Raw genomic sequence first — 24,222 nt, 5'->3', positions numbered from 1 at the left:
AACTCTGCACTGCTGCATGTTAGACTAAGTATGACATCATGATCTCTCATCCTCTCTCTCGTTTCAGATGATTCCTCCCAGAGGCTGTTCTTACATCTGTATGGTGCATCGACAGGATGCATACCGCGCCTTGCAAAAACTGAGCACTGGTTCTTACAAAATTGGCTCGAAGGTCATTAAAGTAGGTGGACCAATATTTGTTTGCTGCCTAATTATTTGTTGCAATTCACTAAGTTTTTGTTTAGCAGTATTTTATCCCCTTAACTATACTGTTTGTCAAATCAAGACAAAAATGCCTCAGAATATTAACTGTAACTAAAACATGGGAATAAGACCATAATGATGTCTTATATTTCTTTGCAATTCACTTAGTTCTTGTTTAGCAGTGCTAAGTTTGGTACTTTGCTTTGGTGAACGTAATGTTATGTTTTAAGCGTGTCTGACCAAACTACTGTTTGCAGATCGCCTGGGCACTAAATAAAGGTGTGAAACAGGAGTATAAGCAATTCTGGGATGTTGACCTTGGAGTCTGTTACATCCCATGGGAGAAAGTCAAACTAGATGATCTGGATGACTTTGCAGAGGGAGGCATTATTGACCAGGAGACGGTCAACAGTGGTGAGAATGAGATGCAGACACGTTTATAAGTTCATGCTGTGTAAGTTATGACACAGGCAGTGTTGTTTACAAAGTTTAAATGTAATCTTGTTTTTATTTTATACAGAATGGGAGGCTCAGAAGAACGCGGAGGCGGCTAAAGAGACACAGAGTCAATCTGTCACAGCTGATGCCAGTACAGACAACAACGCAGCCAATGAGGCCTTTACACAGCCCGTCACCATGATGCCTGTCCCGGTATGAATTTAAAACCGATTCAACTTGGTATAATGTGTGCCCAGATTCCTTGTGAATTTAAATCTAGCTTCTAAGAGTAGTATTTTGTTTCAGCAAAATCAGGGCTGGGTATAAACCCTCCAGGTGTGATTCAGAGCTACCACCATTGTGTCTTTAAAGGCGGGGTGCATGATCTCTGAAAGCCAATGTTGACATTTAAAATCGCCTAAACGAACACGTCCCTACCCCAATAGAATCTGGACCTTCTTTTGATAGACCCGCCCCACACATACGCAACCCAGACAATGATGTCGGTTAGTAGACACGCCTCTTACTGCTGATTGGCTACAGGTGTGTTTTGGTACTCGGCCTGACTCCCTTTCCAAAGTGTTTTTCAAAAATCATGCCCCCCGCCTTTAAACAGCGCATTAGATTAATGTTTGCTTTTCCATGCATGAGTTTCATAAGTTAAGTATAAATATTTTACGTTTTGGTTCAAATAAAGTGTTTTGTTTATTGTAGATTCAAGTGGCACAGGCAGTCCCTGCTGTTGGTCTCGTACCTCCATCTTTCCCTGTCACCATGACTATGCCCCCACCAGGATTTGGTCCTCCTCCTCCCTTCCTTAGGGCAGGATTTAATGCATCACAGCCTCCTCCAGGTACCCGTTTCCTTCATAAACATTCAGTGTTTTTGTTTGTTGCACAGAAGTTCCCCTCAATAAGCAACACATTTTGATTTTTCTAGGTTACATGGCCACACCAGGAGTTGCAGCATCAGCCGTCGGATCCGGTCAGACATGTATGTTAAGCCTTTGAGTTCCCAGTTATTCTTGTATTTTTATTTTCTAGCTTCTAAATAGGAATTATTGTCTCTTCTATGTTATAGCTTTAGTGCAGCCTTCAATGCCAACCACTCAAGAGAGCAACAAGGATTCTCCATTCGGATCAATTATTCCTCCCACCAGCACTATTCCTGGGAGTTTTATTCCATCAGGGATGCCCGGGGCAGGAGTCTTTAACCCTGCGGGAGTGCAGACACAGCAGAGCGGCACAGACAAAACATCACAGTCTGCAGAAGCTTTAGAGAATACTTCTGAAATGACACTACAGGGTAAATACATTTTAAGTGCTCTAAAAATATGGTTTACCTATTAAAAAGATGATAGTTATTAGGGATGCACAATATATCATTTATGTATTGACATTGCAATGTGTCCATCTGCAATAGTCACATCATAAAACATGCAGAAGGAATAGTTTACTATAATACAAACATTTCATGATAATTTATTTACCCCCCGTGCAAAGACGTTCATGTCTTTTTTTTAATCAGTCAAAACAAAAATAAGGTTTTTGATGAAAACATTGATTAAGAATTTTTCTCTTTATATTGCACTTTAATGGGGTCAAAATTGCTGTTTCAAGGTCTTTTACATAATCCCACCTAAGGAATAAGGGTCTTATTTAGCGAAACAATAAGGCATTTTATATAAAAAATAAATATATACAGGGTTCCCACAGGATTTGTGGTTAAAAATGAAACTTTAGGCCTGTGATTATTTTGCATGATATTTATACCGTTTCAATTTTTCCGGACAGGAATGCAGAATGCTGTGCGCAGTGGGATGGGATTGCTGGGTATGCACCCTTCGGCATCTCTGACTCATCCTCTCTCCGGCCAGCGGATGCCAGGTCTGCTTCCCCTTGACCTGCGGCCCAATCTGATCCAAGGAGCCGGCGGCCGCTTTCCGCTCCTGATGCAGCAGGGCCTTGCACATCAGGCCAACAACCTCCTGGAAGCTTCGCTTCAAGCCCGTCCACGGGCTCCCTTCTCCCAAATGGAGCACTTTAATCGCGCCGAGGGCCCTTTCGCGAGAGCACCTAACCCTTCACCCTCCGGACCCGAAAATCTGCCCAAAGTCAATAACGAAACGCAGCCCAGGTCGGATGTAGGTGCCCAGCAAGACGGAGATCAGGACTACCGCTTTCCTCCACCAGAGAAGCAGAGCACGGGATTATTAAAGACCCCTCCTTTGGAGATGCGTACCGAGCCTGTCCCACCCAGACCACCTCTTCTTGAAAGACCTCCGAGAGCAATCGGGCAAACAGACGGACGAGAGGGTAGAAGAGATAATATGTCAGGGGGTTTCCGAGCAGAAAGTCGCTGGGGTCCACCCAGGGGTGACTTTGACGAGCGAGACGTTCGAGGGATGCCCGGACCTCCGAAAGGTTTCCAAGAAGAGCGCTCCAACCCTAACTTTCAGAGTCGATTCGAGGGCCGTGGTAATTCATCAGGGCCCGCTTGGAATCGTGGTGCTCCTTTTAATGCCAGCATGCACCAGGACTACGATGACCGCCGCCGGCCTTGGGAAAGACAGAGGGACCGCGACGACAGGGACGTGGACTTCCGAGGAAATGAAATTAATGGAAATCGTCACGGCCGAGACCGCGAAAGAGAGAGAGAAAGGAACCGCGAACGCGGTCGAGAACGGAATCGCGAGAGGGACCGAGAAAGGGATGCCGAGAAGGACAAAGACAGGGAGAGGGACCGCTGGACTCCCCTTTCTTCACAATCTCAACCTCAACTTCCCAAGTCTCAACCCTTACTCCCTCTGCCAACCCCGCTGCTTACCCAACCTAAAGCCCCAAAGCAAGCGCAAACCCTGCCGACGTCTCAACACCAGCCTCAGACGGAACAGCAACGGACACGAGAAGAGCCGCAAGTTGAACCGCAACCAGAGACACAGCCCAAGTCCCTCAGCCCAGCTAAAGAGACGGTAGACATCCAGGAACAGGAAGGATCCTCCGGCGACAACGGACCGGAGACGGACTCGAAGCCTCAATTAAAAACGGAGCCTACGCCCCAGACCGCTCCGGAGCCGTCACGTAGCCCGTCTCCCTCCCTTACCTCGCCATCCACCTGCTTGCCGAACGAGCCCGTAAAAGGAGAGACGACCCCAGAAATGTCTGTTTCCGCTACCGTGGACCCAGACACGGAACAGACTGGGCCAAAGGTGGACGCTGAGACTGAACCTGAGCTAGCGAAAACTGACACTGAGGAAACATAATCATCACTCAGTAGGTAAAGATCATTTTGTATAGTTGTCACATCTGTAAGCATTTCGAAAGCTCCCGCAGGACCCCACTCAGTTTTTTTCTGAATGATTTTTGCCTCTGAAGCTACAAATGTATGTGCGTTGTAGGTGTGGCTCACACTAGAAGGATCTCAATGGTAGGTGAGATTTTAATATTTTATTTTCTTGCCTGTTTTTAGTTTTTAATGCAACCCCATTGTTTTAAACTAGGTTTTTTGTCTCGCCGAAATATTATGCAGCTTAATTGTAAATGCAGGGGGAAAAGAGGTTTGACCTTCCTATGGAAGAGTTTCGGCTGTCTCCTTACGATCGATTGCAGAATACTTGAAAACGGCACTGGCTTGTTTCTTCATTAATTTTCAAAATCGCAGCTGCAAAGTTTGAAATGAATGCCTTTGTGGTGTCCAATGCTTCTTGTCTTTAAAGCAGAACACATACGTACATGGGATAAAGTGAGAACAGTCCTGCGTTGTAGTTGCATTGAAAAGGAACTTTAAAAAAATTAATTAAACTATGATGTGTTATCTCAATATTAAATGTCTGTGAATTTTCTTCATTGTACTACCATGGATCTGCAAGAGTTCAAGACAGAAAAGGCTATAACAGAAAACTGGATGTTGGGTGATTCAAATAAACATGCTTTGTTTGTTAAAATGCTTTAGGACTGTATTTTCTATGAACATGAGAAACCACTTGAACACAAACCATTAAAGGCATGAGCCAAGTGATGATGGCCCCTGAGTCGTGGTTGAGAGAAAGTGGTTTTGGTTGTGAATCGATTTAAACTTTGGGTGGTAACTACATGACTTTCATAACATTTAGATCTCTTCTCTAATTTACTTTATTTCCAAGTACAGCACTTTTGCATACCACAGTAAATGTCAAAGAAATATTAATGTCGTGTAGACGTCGTACAAGGTTTTCTTCAAGCTTATACTTTTTTGTGTCAGTAAAAAGACTTGCAAATTAATTTAAAAGTCTCTAAATTGGTTGAAATAATTTCATCTACTCTGTATATTGGTTGGAGCAAGCAAAGAATTAATTTGCAGAACCACAAGTTAGTTTTATTCTTATCTAGAAATAAAATTATAACGTTACTTTAGGAAGTATACTTTGATGAGTTTATACTCATTCAAATCCAGTAGTGAATAAATTCTGACTAGTTGTCGTTGGGTCCGAAGTCATTTTTTTCTGCGTTTTTAATGGTTATATTTTTATGTTAAAGGGCACCTACTTCATTGCTAAAAAAACAACATTATTTTGTGTATTTGGGATAATACAATGGGTCTCATTCATGAAACACGAGCAGAACGAATTTTTGTGTAAATCGTTCGTAAAGTCCTTTTGGCGTACATTTTCGGATTCATGAAAATGTTCGTATTTTCCAAATGTTAGTTGGTACGAAAGAAATCTACACCTGCTCCTAGCCGCGCATAAATTGCGTGTTTAACATCCGAACGTTTTGCTCATCAATAAGGCTGTATTTTAATTCACCGTAAATTCACCGAAATCCTTTGTTTGGTGTCATAATATGATGCCCATATATAGTTTTCAGTCGGATTTAATGGGCAGTATTTATGGTAATTGAGAATAAGCGTGCACGCGCGTCCCATGTACGATTGATAGGAATTCATTAACACATACACACATTTAACTATCAAATCTGACGTTTACGAAGTATTTGTGAATCAGGAGGAGAGTTTTCGGGAAGGTCTGTTTACGTGCAAATCACTCACATATTTACTCGTATATTTACGAATGTTTCATGAATGAGACCCAATGTGTTCGCGTGGTTTATGGTTAAAACGCATTATTTTTCCATATATTATAAATTTTTGTAGCTCCACATATCCCTGTCTTCCTAAAACGCACTGATTTTATTCAAAGCTCATCGATCAGAAAAGCTCCGTGTCTCTTATTGGCCAGCTAATCTGTACATTGTGATGAGCCTAAAATACCTCTGACGTCAGCCGGATATGTTATGGTCCTTTCTTGCCATGTTTGAAAGATTCAGTCACAATTCAATGCTAACAGGACTTAACTTACAGGCAGTAGTCCAAGAAAAGAGATTTACGTTGGACACTAACTCACGTCGTCGTTTACTTTGGCGTATGTACCTTTTGCATATCATTTAACATGTACACACTTACACACCAAAGGAAATGTAAAATCGTAAATCAGACAATAGGTGCTCTTTAAAAATGTGTTAGTTGTCGTGAATCAACAAAATGTTATTGGCCATAACAATATAATATTTTCTTTAAAAAGTGTCTTATAGTTGACAATCATGATTTTCTGTTGTCCCAATTTTGGGTCGTTCATGTTATAACGTAACTATAAAATATAGTTTTAATAATCGTTTTATTTTAAATAGAATTGCGAAGTTCACACCACAACTATAATGATGAAGATACAATGAACAACATCGTTGGGATTACTTGCTGAGCAAATCTTTTCCCAACTGATGAACCATTGGCGGCCAATCAAATTTAATTGAATCTAAAGTGCATGTGAATTTGAAATGCACAGTGGAGAAGCTCATTGCTGAGGTTCATTACATAAAATGACCTCAGGTCTCCAGCACTGTTGCAGTGAAATTGAAATTGACTTCTTAATGTTTTTATTCTACTATGCTGACTATTTCCCCAAAAGGTAAGAGATTATATTAAATAAACTAGATTCACTGTTTACAGATATGCGAAACACAGTGTGGTGAGGATATTTGCTGGTTATTGCCGCTGTAAATACAAGAACAGTACATTTAATGACGTGAACAATTACAAGAGTTTTTATTAAAGGAAATGTCCAATATTAGTTAATGGCACTGAAAGTAAATGATTTGCGTTGATTACTGCGCCTCACAAGTGAATTAGCATAAAGTTATTGTCCGGTGGTGTGGACGCTAATAAAGTTATCGTTATAATGTGATTGGCCCTTTAGTCTGTTCTGTGTTCTGTTACGGTCACACTCTGTGACCATCAATCTGTTATGGACTGTACTATCATGTGATCATGACAATAAGTACCAAAATAAAAATAAAAAACATTTAAAAAAGCTAAAAAAAAAACAATGACTTTGGACACATAAATATGCCTACAATTATCACACTATTAAATTAGTTTTTATTTAAACAAATAAAATGTTAGCAAATAAAATTGGTTATTGTATCACCGTAGGTATCATATTAGCACAATTATGGATGCATTTTGAACATTTGTAAATCAATGGACTGTTATGAATTTAGTTTGGGAGCAAAAATGAAAGGTAGGTGACATCTTAAAAACGTTTTAATCCGTGCCTCTTTTGGCAAAAATGCTCATCTGCATTCCATACTGTATATATAGGCCCACTATCTAAACTGATTTAAACTAGAAAAACTTTGGAAATGAAATATAACTACAAAGTCCGTTCAGTTCCAGCAGCTGTAATGAATCCATAAAATCTCTACCGTGCATTGATTGCCACTCAAAATAAAAACTGATATCAATGAGATCTCATGTTTCACAAACACATTTACCCATGCATTTAAACGCATAATTTACCTATTGTAGCAAACTTCTGCTTCATAAGTTAGCATGCAAACTCATACAGCCATACAGGGCAGCCATGTTTGATAGGGATACATAAACGAACATTAGCATCTTGAAAACATGACATTTAAGTGTGTTTTTTAGGGAATGGATGCAATAAAAAGAACCCGGAGCAATCTTATGATAGATTTAGATAGGAGGTAGAAGTGTGAGGAGTTTGTTGCTTTATAAATATTCCCAGTCTCTGCTCTATAGCGTTAATAGCACAAGGGTTGTTTGTGGGTTTGATTACCAAGCAATACATCTACTATTAAAGATTTTGAAGGGGAGAGCGGGGCACAACCTTGCTTTTTGGTTTTGGCTAAAAATGTTTGAGTTTGATTAATTATTATATTTTTACACAAGCAACACACATTTCTCTGCTACAAATTACCATTTGAAGTTTGTTTCTATTACGTCCCATTCTTGGACAATTACACCAAACATGACAGAAGTGCAAACGTTACAACTTACCCCATAGGTGGGGTTCATTGTAACAGGCAGGGGGTTAGTTGTAACACTTGCTAATGTTTCAATACTATTTTGTCTATATACTTGAAGTGGATATTGTTTATATATCTGTCTATATTAGACCGGTATCTACACTATTCATCCCTCATCTAACCAAAGTTTAATTATAAATGGATACAACTGTCTAAATATGTGAGAAAAAGCAGCACATTTATGAAAAAAAAATTTTTATGCATTGCATCAAAGTCTTTAGTCATTCATTTTAATATGATTTCAATCTTTGATGTGACCTTATTCAATCAATATTAAAGATATGAACAAAAATACATTTGACACACGATTTTTGATAAGACAGGCACATTTATTTTGTTGGCAGCCAGCAATCATTTGTGTGTAGCGTATTTAAAACAACGCCAAAAATTACGCTAATGTTAGCGGTTTTCATATCGTAAGTGCTGTGGGGTTAGTTGTAACACAGCGTTACAATTAACCCCACTTTGTCAAAATATTTTCAAGCCCACCAAAAAAAGTTGCTAAGAGCTGCAGACATATTTCAAAGCGATGCTATGTTGTAGTCAACAAGACACTGATTAATATGACATAGCATTGGATTTGGTATCTTACACACCCAACTGAGACACCAAAAAAACAAAACATGATAAAAATGTACTTGCATGCCACCAAAACAGTCGTTCATCAATAACTCTCTGAAAAACATTATACATTTCCAATTATTTGCAGGAGATCGTCTTTTGGCAGCGTGAAAAACAAAACGCTCAACCTTGTGCAACAATGTAAACAGTCCGTGTTACTACTAACCCTGCTTTAGTTTTTGCCCCGCGCACCCCTACTGTGAACTGTGTGTTTGCCATCATTTATCACAATATCTTACGTGTTCAACAGAAAAAATAAACTCATACATGTTTCAACAAAAACCATATTTTTAATTTTTTCTTTTTGGGTGAACTATCCCTTTATCAATTGCCAAAAACTCTAACATGCTTTGATACTGACAACGTCATGTCTTGGCTCCATGGTATGAAAATCATAATAAATGATTATCACTGACCTTTATTTTTGCTATTGGACTTTTAATAAAGTTTGAGATTATCAACTTCTCAACATAGAGTTCACTAAATCAAATTTTAAAAAGGGAATAGCGGGGTTATAACTACAATAGACATTGAGGGGGAAAAGTCATCCCCCAGTAATCCGAAACGGCCAAATTCACCCCCCCCAAAAAAAATATTTGATGTATTTAATATACATACATATAGCCCTATATATTTTGGTCCCCCAATGTTCAAGATGTGGTTTCGGCCTTGCAATTTATCTAAATAAACCTCAACACAGTGTAGATTTGATGATCCTTGCAGATTTTAGCCAGTAGAGGTCAGACTGACTCTTCACTATGCTTTAGAAATCCTTTGAGGTTTTCTGAGGACACTCCACTGACATTCATGTAGTTTTGCCAAACCATTAAATGTATGCATCGTGCCAAGCATTCCTCTATTGCTTTTTTATTACACACATGAACGTATTTGCTCATAGCAGCTCTTATAGAGAAAAATCTCATGAAGTGAGAATGTTGTATTATTACTACACCCGAGTGTGAAACATTTGCTTGACTAAATGGACATTTAAGCGTGCACACTTTTTAACCAATTCAATACCACAGAGTATTTTTATGCTATTGCAGCTATATTGGCTTAGCACATAATTTGATATTTGGCTTATTTTTAGTAAATATTTAGTATAGTAGATAGTTTACTGTAAGAATAGTATGAAGGTTAATTTGTGCTCTTTTGTGGAGATACTACAAGGCACCATTCATTTCGCTTACCACAGCTAAATAAACTCCTGTTTATATATTCTGAATACTACAGTATGCCATATTCACTTCTTCAGTATCATTTCCAGACACATAACGCATGTTTCCATGACAGACACTTGACTGAAGGTTTTATAAGACAGCAACCGGTGTGGTCCATCACAGGACATTATGACTAACACACGGCCTCAGGCTTTGACACCTGGTTTTGTGCTTATTGTGTCTGGTGGGGAAGCTAAGACACAGAGACACCGAGTTAAAACCTCTGTTTAAAACAGATATATATGATGTTTAGCCTCAGGGCTCGGTTTGAAATTAAGGGCGAAAATTCCTACATTAACAACCTAAGATCCTATAATCTCAGTTGGTCGATCATTGTGTTAGCAGAGCAAAGTTTGTGGGGTTGATTCCCATGAATAAAAACATGTATGCACCTCAAGTCATTTTAGATAAAAACATGTTTGCCAAACACTAGTGGTTAATGTTAAAACAGTTTTTCAATTATTCAAAAAACTAGACAAGATTATAAAAGTGGCCGGCTATATCTGCTATAGGATTTTAAGATGAAATGATTCACAGTTTTTCTTATTTTTGAAAGCTTCTTTGGACAAAGTGTCCTGTAAATGCCTTAATGGAAATGTTGGATTTGTCCATTAGCATCATTTTGAAAACTTCAAATCAGTGAGAATTTTCTCTGTTTGATAACATCGACAAGTAAAACCTCAATATTTAGACCGCAGATGTCTCTGCGTTTAGTAGTATCTTCCTTGGTGGTCGCTTCAATCTGATCCATCAGTTTACTTCATCATTATTCATCCATTTAGTGAGCTGAATTATTCATGATCTGGCATCTTAGTGACAGCTGGCATCTGTGCTGCCCTGTGTCCTCCCTCACATACGGCTATCCAAACATTCTGCTAAATTAAAGATTGGAGTTTGAAATTCTTAATTTAACAAAAGGCCCTGAAAGTTTATTAAATATGTAAGAAAATGAACCCTTTTACAGTTAATTTCCCTTGTTTGGTACCAGATCTGTAAAGCAAACCCTCTTTGTACTATAATCCGTGACAGGGCATATGGTCTTAGGTCTAATGAGAGCTTACCCCACATGCCATGGTGAATATTTCAACAAAACCAATTGTAAAGCATTGAAAAGATAACAAGCAGCATTGCAAATTTACTATAATATAATGAGCCGTTTTTAAATGATGAAACTACAGTTGGATAGATAAGATACAATGATAAGTTATCTATTAAAATACTTTTAAATAGGATAAATTGATATTTGCAAAGCCAAGATCAAAGCACTTGTACACCTCTAAGATTGAGAGATAGATAGATATAGAGATGGATATGGATATATAGATACAGTAAAAAGAGAGAGGAGATATAGAGATTGATGGATGGATGGAGAGATAAAAGGATAAATATAGATATAGAGATGGATATAGATAGACAGATCGATATTGCTATAGATAGCTAGAGAGATGATATGGATATATAGATATAGAGATGGATAGAGAAAGAGAGAGATGGATATAGAGAGAGACAGATATTGCTATAGAAAGCTAAAGAGATAGATATGGAAATATAGATGTAGAGATGGATGGAGAGAGAGAGATGGATATATAGATATAGAGATGGTTGGATGGATGGATGGATGGATGGATGGAGAGATAAAAGGATGAAAATAGATATAGAGATGGATATAGATAGACAGATCGATATTGCTATAGATAGCTAGAGAGATAAATATGGATGTATAGATATAGAGATGGATGGATAGAGAGAGAGAGAGATGGATATAGAGATACAGTAGATAGATAGAGAGATGGATATATAGATAGAGATGGATGGATTGATAGAGAGAGAGATCAATAAAGATAATGAGATAGATATTGCTAGAGAGATAGATATGGAAATATAGATGTAGAGATAGATGGAGAGAGAGAGAGATGGATATATATAGAGATGGATGGATGCATAGATAGAGAGAGATTGAAATGGATATAGAGGTAGATTAAGATAGATTGATGAAGAGATGGCTATAGATAGAGAGATATATATTGCTATATATAGAGAGATGAATATATAGATATAGAGAGAGAGAGATGGATATGGATATGGACATACAGTAGATAGATAGAGAGATGGTTATATAGATATAGAGATGGGTGAATAGAGAGAGAGAGATTGAAATGGATATAGAGATAGATGGATGAAGAGATGGCTATAGATAGAGAGATATTGCTATATATAGCTAGAGAGATGAATATGGAGATATAGAGATGGATGGATGAAGAGATGGATATAGATAGACAAATAGATATTGCTATAGATAGCTGGAGAGATAGATATGGATATATAGATATAGAGATGGATAGAGAGCGAGAGAGAGAGAGAGATGGATATAGAGATACAGTAGAGAGAAGGAGATATATAGATAGATAGACAGAGAGAGATGGATATAGAGAAACAGTAAATATAAAGATAGATAGATATGGACGGATGGAGAGATGGGGAGATATATATGGATATAGAGATAAAGATATATAGATACACAGAGACATAATGAAAGAGAGAGATGGATATAGAGAAACAGTAAATATAAAGATAGATAGATATGGATGGATGGAGAGATGGGGAGATGTATATGGATATAGAGATAAAGATATATAGATACACAGAGACATAATGAGAGAGAGAGAGAGAGAGATGCATGCACCATTGTTCTTGTCTTTTTCCTTTGAGATTCTTGTGTAAAACTGTATGAACCTGCATGAATTTTGCACTGGTTCACACCAATTTTAACGTGTGAATTGTATGAGAATGTCCAACATCAGGGGACATAATATATTTGAGCATACACCCCGCTCATATGCTGTCGGTACTGTGGAGCTGATAATAATGTCTCTTCACTGGCTCTTTTATTAATCAGGGAAGGTGTACGGTGGATTCATGCATGCAAAATCAGGGTTTAGACTTTAGCTGGGTTTTCACACAAGGGGTCACAAATTACTTTTTACACCTAAATCTGTACAATGATACCTAGAATGAGTGTTTTTATGTTTTGTGATGGTATCTTGTCAAAGAAATCCACCTAATTCTGCAGATTCTTTGCTTTTTCAGCATCTTCTGCATATTTGACTCTTTTTCATCAATCAGTGACTGTGTAATGTTGTGATTTATCTTTTCATACACTCTATTACACAACTATTACAAAATGTGCAAGGCAATACGATATATATACACATTAAGAGCCAGTTGAATGTAAATCTTTGTATAAGATGATTGGTGTAAATTGTTATTTTGTCTTCTGGGAATCATGTCTTTTGTAGCTTCTGAAGGGTAAATAAACAAGATCTTTAAACAAAATAACAATGATAGCCACATATCACCTTGTTAATATTATGCTGCATTAGAAAAATCACGTCTTGTGCTCTTTAGGCCTGAAATGCATCTTGATGGGGATTTGCACTGTTAATAGCTTGACTGTAAACAGATGTGTGCTTAGATGACAAAAAATAAGATGACTGCAGTTTAGACATTTTAAGAGATCTGATCGGAGCAAAACAAAAGTGCACTGAATGAATCTTGTTTTGGACGTTTGCAGTGTTAGGAAAACTATAAATGGAAACCTGTGATTCAGTTAGCTGCAAGCTCTGAATGCATCTTTTTTTTACCCAAAAATCGAATTAAAAGTCTAAACAAAGAGTCAGTGTAAAATATAAAGCGTCACCAAACAGCCCTTTAAATGACTACGTGTAACCCAGCAACCAAGCGCACGCTACTTTTTTAATATACAGTATGTACTGTACTCCTAAAGTCTGATTGGTTCTCTTTAGAGCACTGCTTCACTCTCATTTGTCACCCGCGCTGTCTGTCAGGTTAGGGGGCGTGGCAAATGCTACACGCTGTGTGTAGCCAGCAGACAGCAGCTAGCCGGAGTTTGCTTGACTGTTGAATCTGAGGAGAGAAGTGGAGTTAAACTTTGTTCGCTTTGATCCAAATGAATGTACCCTTATATGTAACACAGAGGAGCGGCTATTTAAGATCTGTTGATATCGCGGAATCAAACTGGTAAGTTGAAACTATTCGTGTTTATGTCTGCGCTGTTATTTACGTCAAAGCAAATGTCTCGTGGCCATCGATGAACGCAAAAGCGCACTGTGCCGTTTGCATTGCTGACTGGACAGCCCGCTTGTTAGTTGCTGTCAGACTCTGCGATATTTTGTGTCAAGACTTTTTTTAAAGCAACAAACTCTTTAAAAGAGAGAAATCTTAATTTTAGATTAATTGATTAATTTAAATAAAAATAACGTTATGTGAAATAGTAAGAACAAAGCAGGCACTTCAGGAATGTGGCTAAAGTAAGATTCTTCTGAATTATGCATCCTGTATTTTATAAGTTTGAAATAGACACAATAAAACACACTAGCTGTTTACACTTATACTGTAAAGTACAAAGTTATGACACTGAATAGTTATAAAAATAGCTGCTGCTTTACTGCTGATCTGATTATGAGATCAAAGAGAGAGAGAGAGAGAACATAAGACATGTAGTTGATACTTTATATGAATATCTTGGTAACACTTTACAATAAGATTGTACTTGTCAACATAAGTAAATGCATTAACTAGCATAAGGGTCAATGACGTGACGTAAATTATTTTGTGTCTATATGGTTTAATTAAATGTAAAAGGGTTAAAATAAATTAAAAAATACAGATTACTTGCATGCATTCTCTTTTTTTGAAGACCAAGTCTAAAATTTATGGTTTTATTTCATTTTGACAGAATATTTGGGGGATAATTGCAAAAATGTCAATGTGATGTAACCGGTCTGTGTCAATTGGTGTATCTAGTATTTTTTTAATGAAAAATATAACTATTTTCATATAAAAATGTGGAATAAAATATATCATCTAGTTTAGTGTAATATGATTTTTTTTTACATACATTTTTACATCATTTGTCAAAGATAATTTAGTAAACAGAGCTGTTTTCAGCATATGTCAGGACAAATCTTAAAAAAATGCATGAAAATTTACATTTAGAAATAACTAATAAAATTATATTTTAAAAAGATTTTTTTTATGATTATGCTTACATGCCATCAAGGTGGATAAAATATTTAATATTTCTCATTTTTTGACACAATTGGCGGTTACACCATTTGACATTTTCAGGTCAATTCAGTCTTAACTTTCATAAAAATAGTGCAAATGTAATTTTTTTATTGTATAAAATTAACATAAATACACTATGTGCATTGAAATAAACCTGATGCATGCTTTTAAAACAAGTTTTTAAAAAAGATTTTTGAATTTCTCATCTTGCCAAATCGTTTTTGTCACTGACCCATAAATTAATAATGAGCAATGTAGTTTTTAATTTATTTTTATCTTTGTTAATGACAATACATGTGTTCATGTTAGTTTACGAGCATTAACTTGTGTTAACAGTTGCAAGGTTTGATTTTACAAATGTATTAGTAAATGCTGAAATTAACATGAAGTGAGATTAATAAATGATGCAGAAGTATTGTTCATTGTTCGTTTGCTAATGCAATAACAAAAACATCCTTTTTGTAAAGTGTGTTACTAATATTTTTTAACTTGTGGGTAGTAATATACATTGTGAACAGGTCCATGCGGTGATAAAATAAAGGGTTCAGCTTTATTTGAATAGAAAGATAGTGGAAGTGAATTTCAGAGGAACATTGCCATCCCTAAAGGACTTATTGAACCCTGTCGAGTTCCTGTAAATAGAATAAATACAAGCTGATTTCCATAGGGAGGTCAAGGCTCTCGGTCATGGTTACCAAACCCCATGATATATACTTTGTTGCTATGACTCCCTAAGGTAGCAGAATGAAGTTTGTTGAGGTTGTATCTAAATTACTAACATTTGAAATGAGGTATAGATGGACAAATTTGAGGGTATGTTGAATTAAATTAAATACCTTGTTACTACGGCTTCACAATATTGATAACTGTGCGATATACTGTTGTGCCAGTATTTCTTGTGGTATGTCATTTACCTAGAGAAATGCCATTTTTATTAGCTATTTTTTATCATTTAGATATGTAATTATCCTACTAAAATAAACAGGTAATACATATTCTTCTGATGTTATTCAATCTAATTCAGGCTTTAAAAAAGTATATTAAGGCAAACTCGTCTCTACTCCTGCCATATTTATTTTACACTCTCTGCTTTCAGCCTAGGTTCACCTTTGCGCCCGCGGTCTAGCCAATAGCAGTATAACACCAACTTGGCGGGTATTTAGTAAGGCCCCTTCTGATTGGTCTAATTTGGACAATCTATGCATGCAACACAGAAATGATAGGCACGTAAAATAAATGTAAGTTATTGCAACTCTCCGTGATATGGATATCACATCCACCGCTATCACGGTAACAATATATATTTTTGGTATACCGTGCAGCCCTAATTGTTACAGTACGATTCTTATGTGTTGCTATGCAAACTTGAATTGTGAAGCTTATGGTCTTCCTGTAAGTGTATTTAACATCTTGTCTTAAGGTGCTTATTTAAAACAATTCTGACTTCTCCAAATCCACTTTGATAAACTTTACTAACCTGTTTTTATAACTCTCAGAAGTCCTTGTCCCAAACCTATATCTTCGTAATAGTGTGCCTTTTACATTATTTTTTTCTTTTTTTAATGAAGGAAACATATATTAAGATTAGATAAGTGTGTTTAAAAAAGAAAAGCTGTCATGCTGTAGAACAAAAGTCTGTTCATGTTTTGACCATCAACAAAAATCTGAGGATGTGTTGTGGAGATTATATTTGGTTCCCAAGTAAGAAAAGCCTCTGTGAACGTGGCTGGTTGTGTTTAGAAACGGCTATAAAAAGCCTGTGAGGTAAGTCGAGTGTCCAAAGTTTCCTGGAGGCAGAGAGTCACTGTCTGGTAGCCAGTCAACACTTTTCATCTGACCATCTTTTCCTGGTCGTCTGGAGACTTCCAAACCACAAACTTGCTCAATGTTCTGTGCTTTGTCTAACAATAAACATATTTGACATCATCTCACACAAAATGATGACTTATTCAGACACAAATACCAATATGAGGCATTTCCACGAGTAACAGAACTAACTTTGACCATGAAGACTAAACTGGTCACTGGTAGCTAAAGTGATGTGCTAAATGAGTTTTTGTAAAGTGGACACCATTTGGTTGTCTCGGATCTATGTTGAGAAGGTCCTGTTGTGTGCAGTATTGAACGGTATGATCAGTTTTGTCTATTGGGGGGTGTTGTTGTATATCTTTATCTTGCTGTAGTAATCAGTTTCCATATACATTGAACATATGGGCGGCACAATATAGCAATATTGACAATAACCATAAAACATTATTATTGATTATTACTTGTCTTTTGAGTAAACTTTCTTTTGCCACAAATAATAAAACAAAAACCATACTATAGATAAATTTGTTTATTTATATTTTAAATGTATTTATATTTTAAAACTCATTTGATACCACAATAATATTGTTGTCGCAAGTTCTTTTGGCCGTGATAATTGTTTTGTGAAAATCTGATATCATGACAGCTCAATTGAGCACTCGTCTGTATAAAGTAGTGGACAAAAGTGATGGTGGAAATTTGTCAGATTTCATCGTCTTCCTAGCCTGACATTGTCATACTCAATTCTAGTCAGAATTTGAGTCTGATACCGCTCCATTGGGCTATGATTATGAGGCGTGTCTCAACCGAAAAAATGCCTCTGCACTCAATTGGATAGACCTATGACCAATCAGAGCAACGGAGTGTGTGACGGATGTTGAAATGACGTCTTTTGCAGTCTGACCGAACTGCTAGTTATTTCGCTACAATGACACTACATTGTGATTATACTAAGTCTGAGTTAGCGGCGAACATCAACACCTACTATGTTTACAGCATTTCATTTATATCACAACATTAAGTATTTACTAAGTCATACAGTAAGCTTGAAAAATGTTGGGGCCTAGCATGTCCCTCCACTTGTTCAGAAGCCACGATTCCAGGGTTCCGAAAAGAAGCTGGCAACGACCGCTAATTATATCCATTCTCGTCGTGCACGCCAAATTGCATCTCCATGATACCCATTTCAGTTGCTTCTTTAACTTGGTCCTCCATAAGTGCGATCAACTTTTGCCGAATCCCGTAGGATGGACGGCAAAAACATCTTTCTGATCTACAAATGCCTTGATCGTGTTTCTCTGTTCCTCTCTTAAAATCAATGCTCTGTCGATATCTTTTAGAACAGACTCAATGTCAGAATCCACACATCTGAATTCTACAGCGGCAGCCATTTCGTTGTTAAATAGATTCAACACACACGCTCTTTGGTGACGTGGTTGATTACGTTACTGTTGATCATCTGTCCATCATCGTATAAAGCCCGCCCTGACAATTTGATTGGTCGACCTGCTTTGGGTTTCACATAGTAGCTCCTCAACTGAGAAACCCCAGACCGATCTTCCCATCCTCAAAATGTTGTGGGCGGGGCTAAGATCGGCTGGCACCCAGGCTATCGTCTTCCTGAAATGTACAGATTTAAAAAGCTCTGTGTCCCTGATTGGCCAGCTAATCTGTACGTTGTGATTGGCCTGAATACCTCAGCCGCAAACGTGACGCTCCTTACCATGTTTGAAAGATTCGGTTGCTATCAGGAGTAAACTTACAGGCTGTGAGTCCGAAGCGGAAGATATTATGATAATGTCGGTCTTGTCTACATCACCAATCCCAGGAAGTAAACTGTTGCCTACAATGCGTGTGTTTGTTGTAGTCCAAGAAAAAAGATTTACAATCGTTTTTCGTTTACTTTGGGGTTTGTACTTTTTGCATATCGTTAACATGTGAAAAAAAACGTGAATCGGACCATAGGTGCTTTTTAAAAGTCCTGATTTACCTAAGGCCTAGATTAACCTAATCCCTGTGGGAAATCACCCCATAAGGTATTTTTTGGGCAAAATAATTTGGCAGAAAGATGAACCACAGCATACTGGGGAATCTGGGTTTTATTTCAATATACACAAATGCATAGAAAAACAAAAATCTTAGAGGTAATAAAGCATATACATTGACTGCAATTGTATTCAAATCCAAGAAAATAATATTCCACTGATGTATTCAATATATAGCAATAATACATTTTTATTTATGCCAGAGTATCTTTTATTTCAATATCACTAAACACTCTTATGCCCACCTATGCTCTTTAGTTGTAGATTTTTCCAGCAAAATGTAAGATGACAGGTGTGTGTTTGTGTGTAAATGATTGATGTGTCCGGTGTTTATCCAGTTTACATTTACTATAGCAGCTGTTCTTTTAACACTAATCATAAAAGTCAACACAGCTGAGACAGGACACAGTGCTACATCTCTAGGACAGACACTATTGTTCTTGATGATGGATGTGTGGAGTAAAGACCCAAGCAATGACATTAAACCCTTTCAATCCTGTTTGTTTCGTACTATATTGATAACCTTTACGACAATAACTCCATTGATCATTTAAAGTGGCTCATCTACAATGGGTCTTAATGCTTTACAAAGCTTTCGTGTACCCTCTCGTGTTTCACCATCATTTTGGGTGGAATGTGCTCCATTGTCTGTGTCATTTACTTTTATTTTAAGGGATGCAGTTCTTCCTGTTTTCGGTTTTCTCTGGAGCTCAATTTTCTCCTTCTTCAAACATCTTAAACAATGATAGCTTTAATTGACCTGGGGGCTTCAGAAACTGCTGGAAAATATCTCCTAACTCACGCTGATAGCATCTTCCAAGCTTATTTGCCCTAAATGTCTACATGTGTGGTGGGAAAGACTGTGTATATAAAAAGACTTTTAGTTGCTTGCATTTGTTAGATGGAAAACACACTTCTAGAAATGCACCTTTGATGTACATCTTGTTTCTTCAGACCACAGGTGGCCTGTTTCATCTTTCATTTCATGTTTAATGGTGGGTGCTGATATCGTTTCATCCGAGGTGGTGCATTTGAAGGACATAAAAACACACCATAACACTTGTATGTTCAGTGACATGTTTTAGAAATTGTGTTGCAAGTTGCAAAGTTGCTGTGTTATTTTCAACCCACCAAAAACCTGTTGGATTGTAATTTAACCTATGATGCATGGGTTGTTTTAAGCCATTGTTGGGTTTTTAGTTAAAAAAATAAAAAATAAAGAGTGATTAATGTCATTATGTCATTTTCAATCATTGAAGGCCTTTTAAGATGTTAATGGATTCATTACTTACACGTATGGGTTAGTTTGGAATGAGATCTGAGTAGTCACTAAATACCTGTACTGTGTTTGTTGCTATTCCTGGAAGGCCGACATTCACTTGGCATTTAAGGAGCTTTCCCCTAATCCATCATGGCTCGCCCTCTACAGTCTTAAGATGTTTCAGATGCACATGTGAGTGGAAGACAAACTGTAGTTTGGAAGACTTTGTGGTGTATCCATTTTTCCGTTATCTTGTTTTCTACTATGTCCTGTTTATGTTTTAGCAGGTAGTTGTTTGAAATTGTGATTTGTTCTGACATTCTTTTAAAGTCCCTTTAAAGTCAATCTTGAAAGTTGTTTCTAAACACATTATAAATGTTAGAGATGTATTGCTGAAACAAGCCACAAAGACTGTAAACTATGTAGTACTGAATTGCAGAGTTAGATCGTCAAACAGCTTTTCACCATTTCTGAGTTCAGGATTATTTAAAGAGCACCTATTGTCCAATTTACAATTTTACATTTCCTTTGGTGAGTAAGTGTTTATTAGTTCATGTTAATGATATATGCAAAAGGTACAAACCCCAAAGTAAACGATGATGTGAGTTATCGTCTCCAACGTAAATCTCCTTTCTTGGATTACAACAAACACACGGATTGTAGGCAACAGATTACTTCCTGGGATTGGTGATATAGACAAGACCGACATTATCATAATTCCTCCCACTTCGAATTCACAGTCTGTAAGTTGACTCCTGTCAGGATTGCATTGTGACCGAATCTTTCAAACATGGTACGGAGCAAACATTTCCAGCTGACGTCAGAGGTATTCAGGCCAATCACAACGTACAGATTAGCTGGCCATTCAGGGACACAGAGCTTTTCAGATCGGTAAGTTTTGTACAAAATCAATGCGTTTGAGGAAAGCAGTATATCTGGAGCAACATGGTATGTGGAAAATAATGTGTTTTTTTATTTAACCAGCAAATACACAAAATAACGTTGTTTCTTAGCAATGAAATATGTGCACTTTAAAACAGTGGCTCGATGACGCACTGAAGCCACTGAACATGGCTCCGCCCCTAACACAATCGCGAGCATCCATTCAAGTTGTAGCGGTGTATGAAAGTTGAGAGACACTGCAGCTTTACCACAAGTGGGTGTGGCTTCTGTGTTAACAGTGGACACGCCCCCAGCGTTTGAGAGCAGAGAATACTGCTTGTTTTTCCAAGATTCTGGAAATTTATTTCATGTTTTTTTAATCATTCAAATTTGGCACGGTGGTTAATAACTAAATTTTCTGTGGTGTCACAAAATCAGAACACATTTAATATCAGACTTTATGCAGACTTTAAACATTTATGCTGGATAATTGTAGCTTTTCTTTAAAACCTAGTTTTTATAAAATAGACACAGCGAAGATTGTTCCAAAATGAAGGCTTTAAAAATATAAAATATGTTAGGATATATGAGAAACAAATGTTTCTGTAGCTCAAATGTGACCCTCGACCACAAAACCAGTCATAGAGTGAAGAAGAAGCATTTGACGCGCGTCAGAGGCATAATCCGCTTCTTGTGGGAGGGGCCAGTGCTATGCGGTTGTCTGTTTGCAAGATGGCTGATGTTGATTGTGCATTAATCGAGAAAGTTACCCGTTTGTATTTGGTAACCTTACTATAGGGGGAAAATAGTTAAAAAAATGGCGGGAATGCCACGGGTCGATAAATGTCATGTGACTCATAAGTGAAATGTGTATTTACAACTTTGCCCAGTTTCCTCACTCTTCCAAGCGAGGTTCTTTTTATTGCTGTCTCTATAGAAATAAGAACTTGTGTTGTATAGCTCTGTGTGACTGCTCATGGACAATATCAAGCGTTCCTCTGTGTTGAAGGAGTGACTGCAGGCGGGGCTGCCGCCAGAGCAGCAAACTGGCCCCTAATTGGTTAACGCGGCGCGAAAATCCGGCAAAGTTCAAATATTTCAACTCTGGCATCAGCCGCAAATTTGCATCAAAGCAAAATGCCCAAAAAGTACCATTCGTGCCAGACACTCAATTTGTGCCATTCACGCGATCTAGATGCGCGAATGAGGCGGAATCGCGTCTAACGTGCCGCGCTAAATGCCTCATTCCCGCCGCAAGACCTCCAGATGCGCGTCAACGCGTCTTCACATTGACTTAACATTGAAATCACTCACGCTTGACGCCTCTGCCGCGGCTGGTGTAAAAGCAATCTTTTTTAATTGAGATTTATACATAATCTGAAAACTGAATAATAAGCTTTCCATTGATGCATGGTTGGTTAGGATAGGACAACAATATTTGATACAACTATTTGAAAAGCATTGTTTTAGCAGCACAAAAGGCGATGGATTAAGTTCCTAGCAAACAAAGCACTGTATAAGCCGCGTTGGATAAAGCCAAACAAATGTCAATGTAGGTTTCTTAGTTTCTAAGTTTGTTTTCACATTGATTTCAATCTCTGACATAATCATATTCAGTCAATAGTAAAGACATCATGGTTAGATTTGTATATAATGTTCTTTACATTATGTAAGAGGATTTTATGTAGAAACGTTAGCTGCCTTATAACAGACTGGGTCACACATGTAATTGTTTTATTACAATAACTAGTTTTATGTAATTTAATAGATTACTTCACTTTCATTGTGCTTATTTGCCGGTTAGAATATCACACTGTTTGCTTGGCAACACGCTAGCGGACAAATTCAAACTGTATTGAAATAAATTATGAGTCAAGTTTCCTGGGCACTATTTGTGTAATGCGTGCAGTTTTTTTTTCATGTTTGCTTTTTCTCCATGATCACAGTCTTTGGTCATAGTCGTCTGGCCAATGATGCAGTATATGAATGCTTGTCTGTCGTTGTGTTGATGCCGGAGGCTTTATATAAATTTTATATCCATATTCCCATGCGGCAGTTAAAGCTTTGTTAGCAAGCTGTTTCCCGTTCCCATTTGTCGGTCTGCAATCTCTCTTTTGAAGACTCTCTCTTTCAGAGACCATGTTCAACAAAATCCAATAGACATCAACATGCGTAAATAACTCTTTGTTTCTCAGACAAAGAATGCAGTGTTTAGCAAAAAACTGTTTTTCCCCTCACCCTGAGATTTTCTTCCTCTTTCTTGCTCTTTCCCATGAGTGAAGATAAGCAGAGCGAGTGGAGGTTTAGATTGAGGGGTCACTTCTTCCGGCCACAGCGGGTCAATCGCAGCTCTTTTCGGGTGATGCTTGTCTCTGCCTTCTGTCCGAATGTGAACAAATGGAACGTGGAGAAGTGAAAGAACAGCCTGACCCGTTCTGACCTCTCAGCGCTCGGGCATCTGTTTCTTTACTCGGTTCATGTTCAGTACAGCATCACTGCTGCTTCATCTCAGATGTGCTGTCCTGCAGGAGGAAGATAAATGTCCATGAGAAATAAAGGCACAAGCCTGGTGAACTGCCTGCCTGTACAATATTTTACTGATGTGAAGCCCATGTGAAATAATGCTGCCTTATATGTTGGACTTTAGCAGTCTTTCCTTATTAAAAAGTGTAACACTTTTATCTCCACGCGTCCACACTTCCAGATATCATCTCTAGTAAGAGACCAGAGATAAGGCACAATACACATCTTCAGATTCACTTTAGGCCATTGTACTTGACTAAACTATATTGTTAATTGATTTTTATGTTTTCAATCCTACTTTAGATTTATATCTAATCTGGCTTTAAGATGCTCATTTATAGCAAATTAACAGGATTAAAGATGTTAGATTTTATGCTATTGCCTGGAGTGAAATGTACTGAAAAAGAGTCAGTCTGTGGGTAGATGTTTGAAAGATACATGAGCTCTGAAGCCGTTTTACTAATACTTTCTACCAGAAGTCTTTAGTGATAATGAGCCCATGGGAAACAGTTGTCTTACAGTGTTAATGTAACATTTGACCCTTTAGGCTTTAGGTTATGAGGTCATTGAATGCTGCTCATTAGTGTGGGTTTGTGTCTGGATTTAAATTTTTCAACTCCACTGTTCAAACAAAGGCGTAACAGAGCATTGACCGGTGCTTAAGAAATAACATAGTAAGACTTTTATAAACAATCGTGTTTTGATGCCATCACGACCTGTGCTTGCCATAATCAGACACAGTTTGTTAAGACTCGTTCATGTTAATATGG

At 37.6% G+C, this 24,222-nt stretch overlaps 2 protein-coding genes across 5 annotated transcripts in view; both read left to right on the top strand.

The window, feature by feature from the left end:
* LOC135777887 (SR-related and CTD-associated factor 8-like) overlaps nt 1–4,659 on the top strand; it is a 34,927-nt gene extending 30,268 nt beyond the window's left edge. For all 3 annotated transcript variants that reach the window (XM_073812346.1, XM_065288158.2, XM_065267448.2), the window contains 7 exons: nt 68–181; nt 462–618; nt 725–855; nt 1,357–1,495; nt 1,582–1,635; nt 1,723–1,947; nt 2,436–4,659. In XM_073812346.1, the coding sequence (XP_073668447.1) occupies nt 68–181; nt 462–618; nt 725–855; nt 1,357–1,495; nt 1,582–1,635; nt 1,723–1,947; nt 2,436–3,904 (2,289 nt within the window). In that variant the 3' untranslated portion in view covers nt 3,905–4,659. The remainder of the gene's footprint in view (nt 1–67; nt 182–461; nt 619–724; nt 856–1,356; nt 1,496–1,581; nt 1,636–1,722; nt 1,948–2,435) is intronic.
* The window catches only part of LOC135777886 (rho guanine nucleotide exchange factor TIAM2-like), a 90,817-nt gene continuing 70,469 nt past the window's right edge, over nt 3,875–24,222 (top strand). Inside the window, exon 1 of one of the 2 annotated variants that reach the window (XM_065288157.2) lies at nt 3,875–3,918. The gene's annotated coding sequence lies outside the window, so the exon portion shown is untranslated. Of the gene's footprint in view, nt 3,919–13,730; nt 13,883–24,222 lie in introns of those variants that run through there. The other variant, XM_065288155.2, reaches the window with a different exon arrangement.

The sequence above is a fragment of the Paramisgurnus dabryanus genome, chromosome 17 (assembly GCF_030506205.2).
Source record: "Paramisgurnus dabryanus chromosome 17, PD_genome_1.1, whole genome shotgun sequence".
NCBI lineage: Eukaryota > Metazoa > Chordata > Actinopteri > Cypriniformes > Cobitidae > Paramisgurnus > Paramisgurnus dabryanus.
The sequence above is the reverse complement of the archived record's forward strand: the minus strand, read 5'-3'. Positions and strand labels throughout refer to the sequence as shown.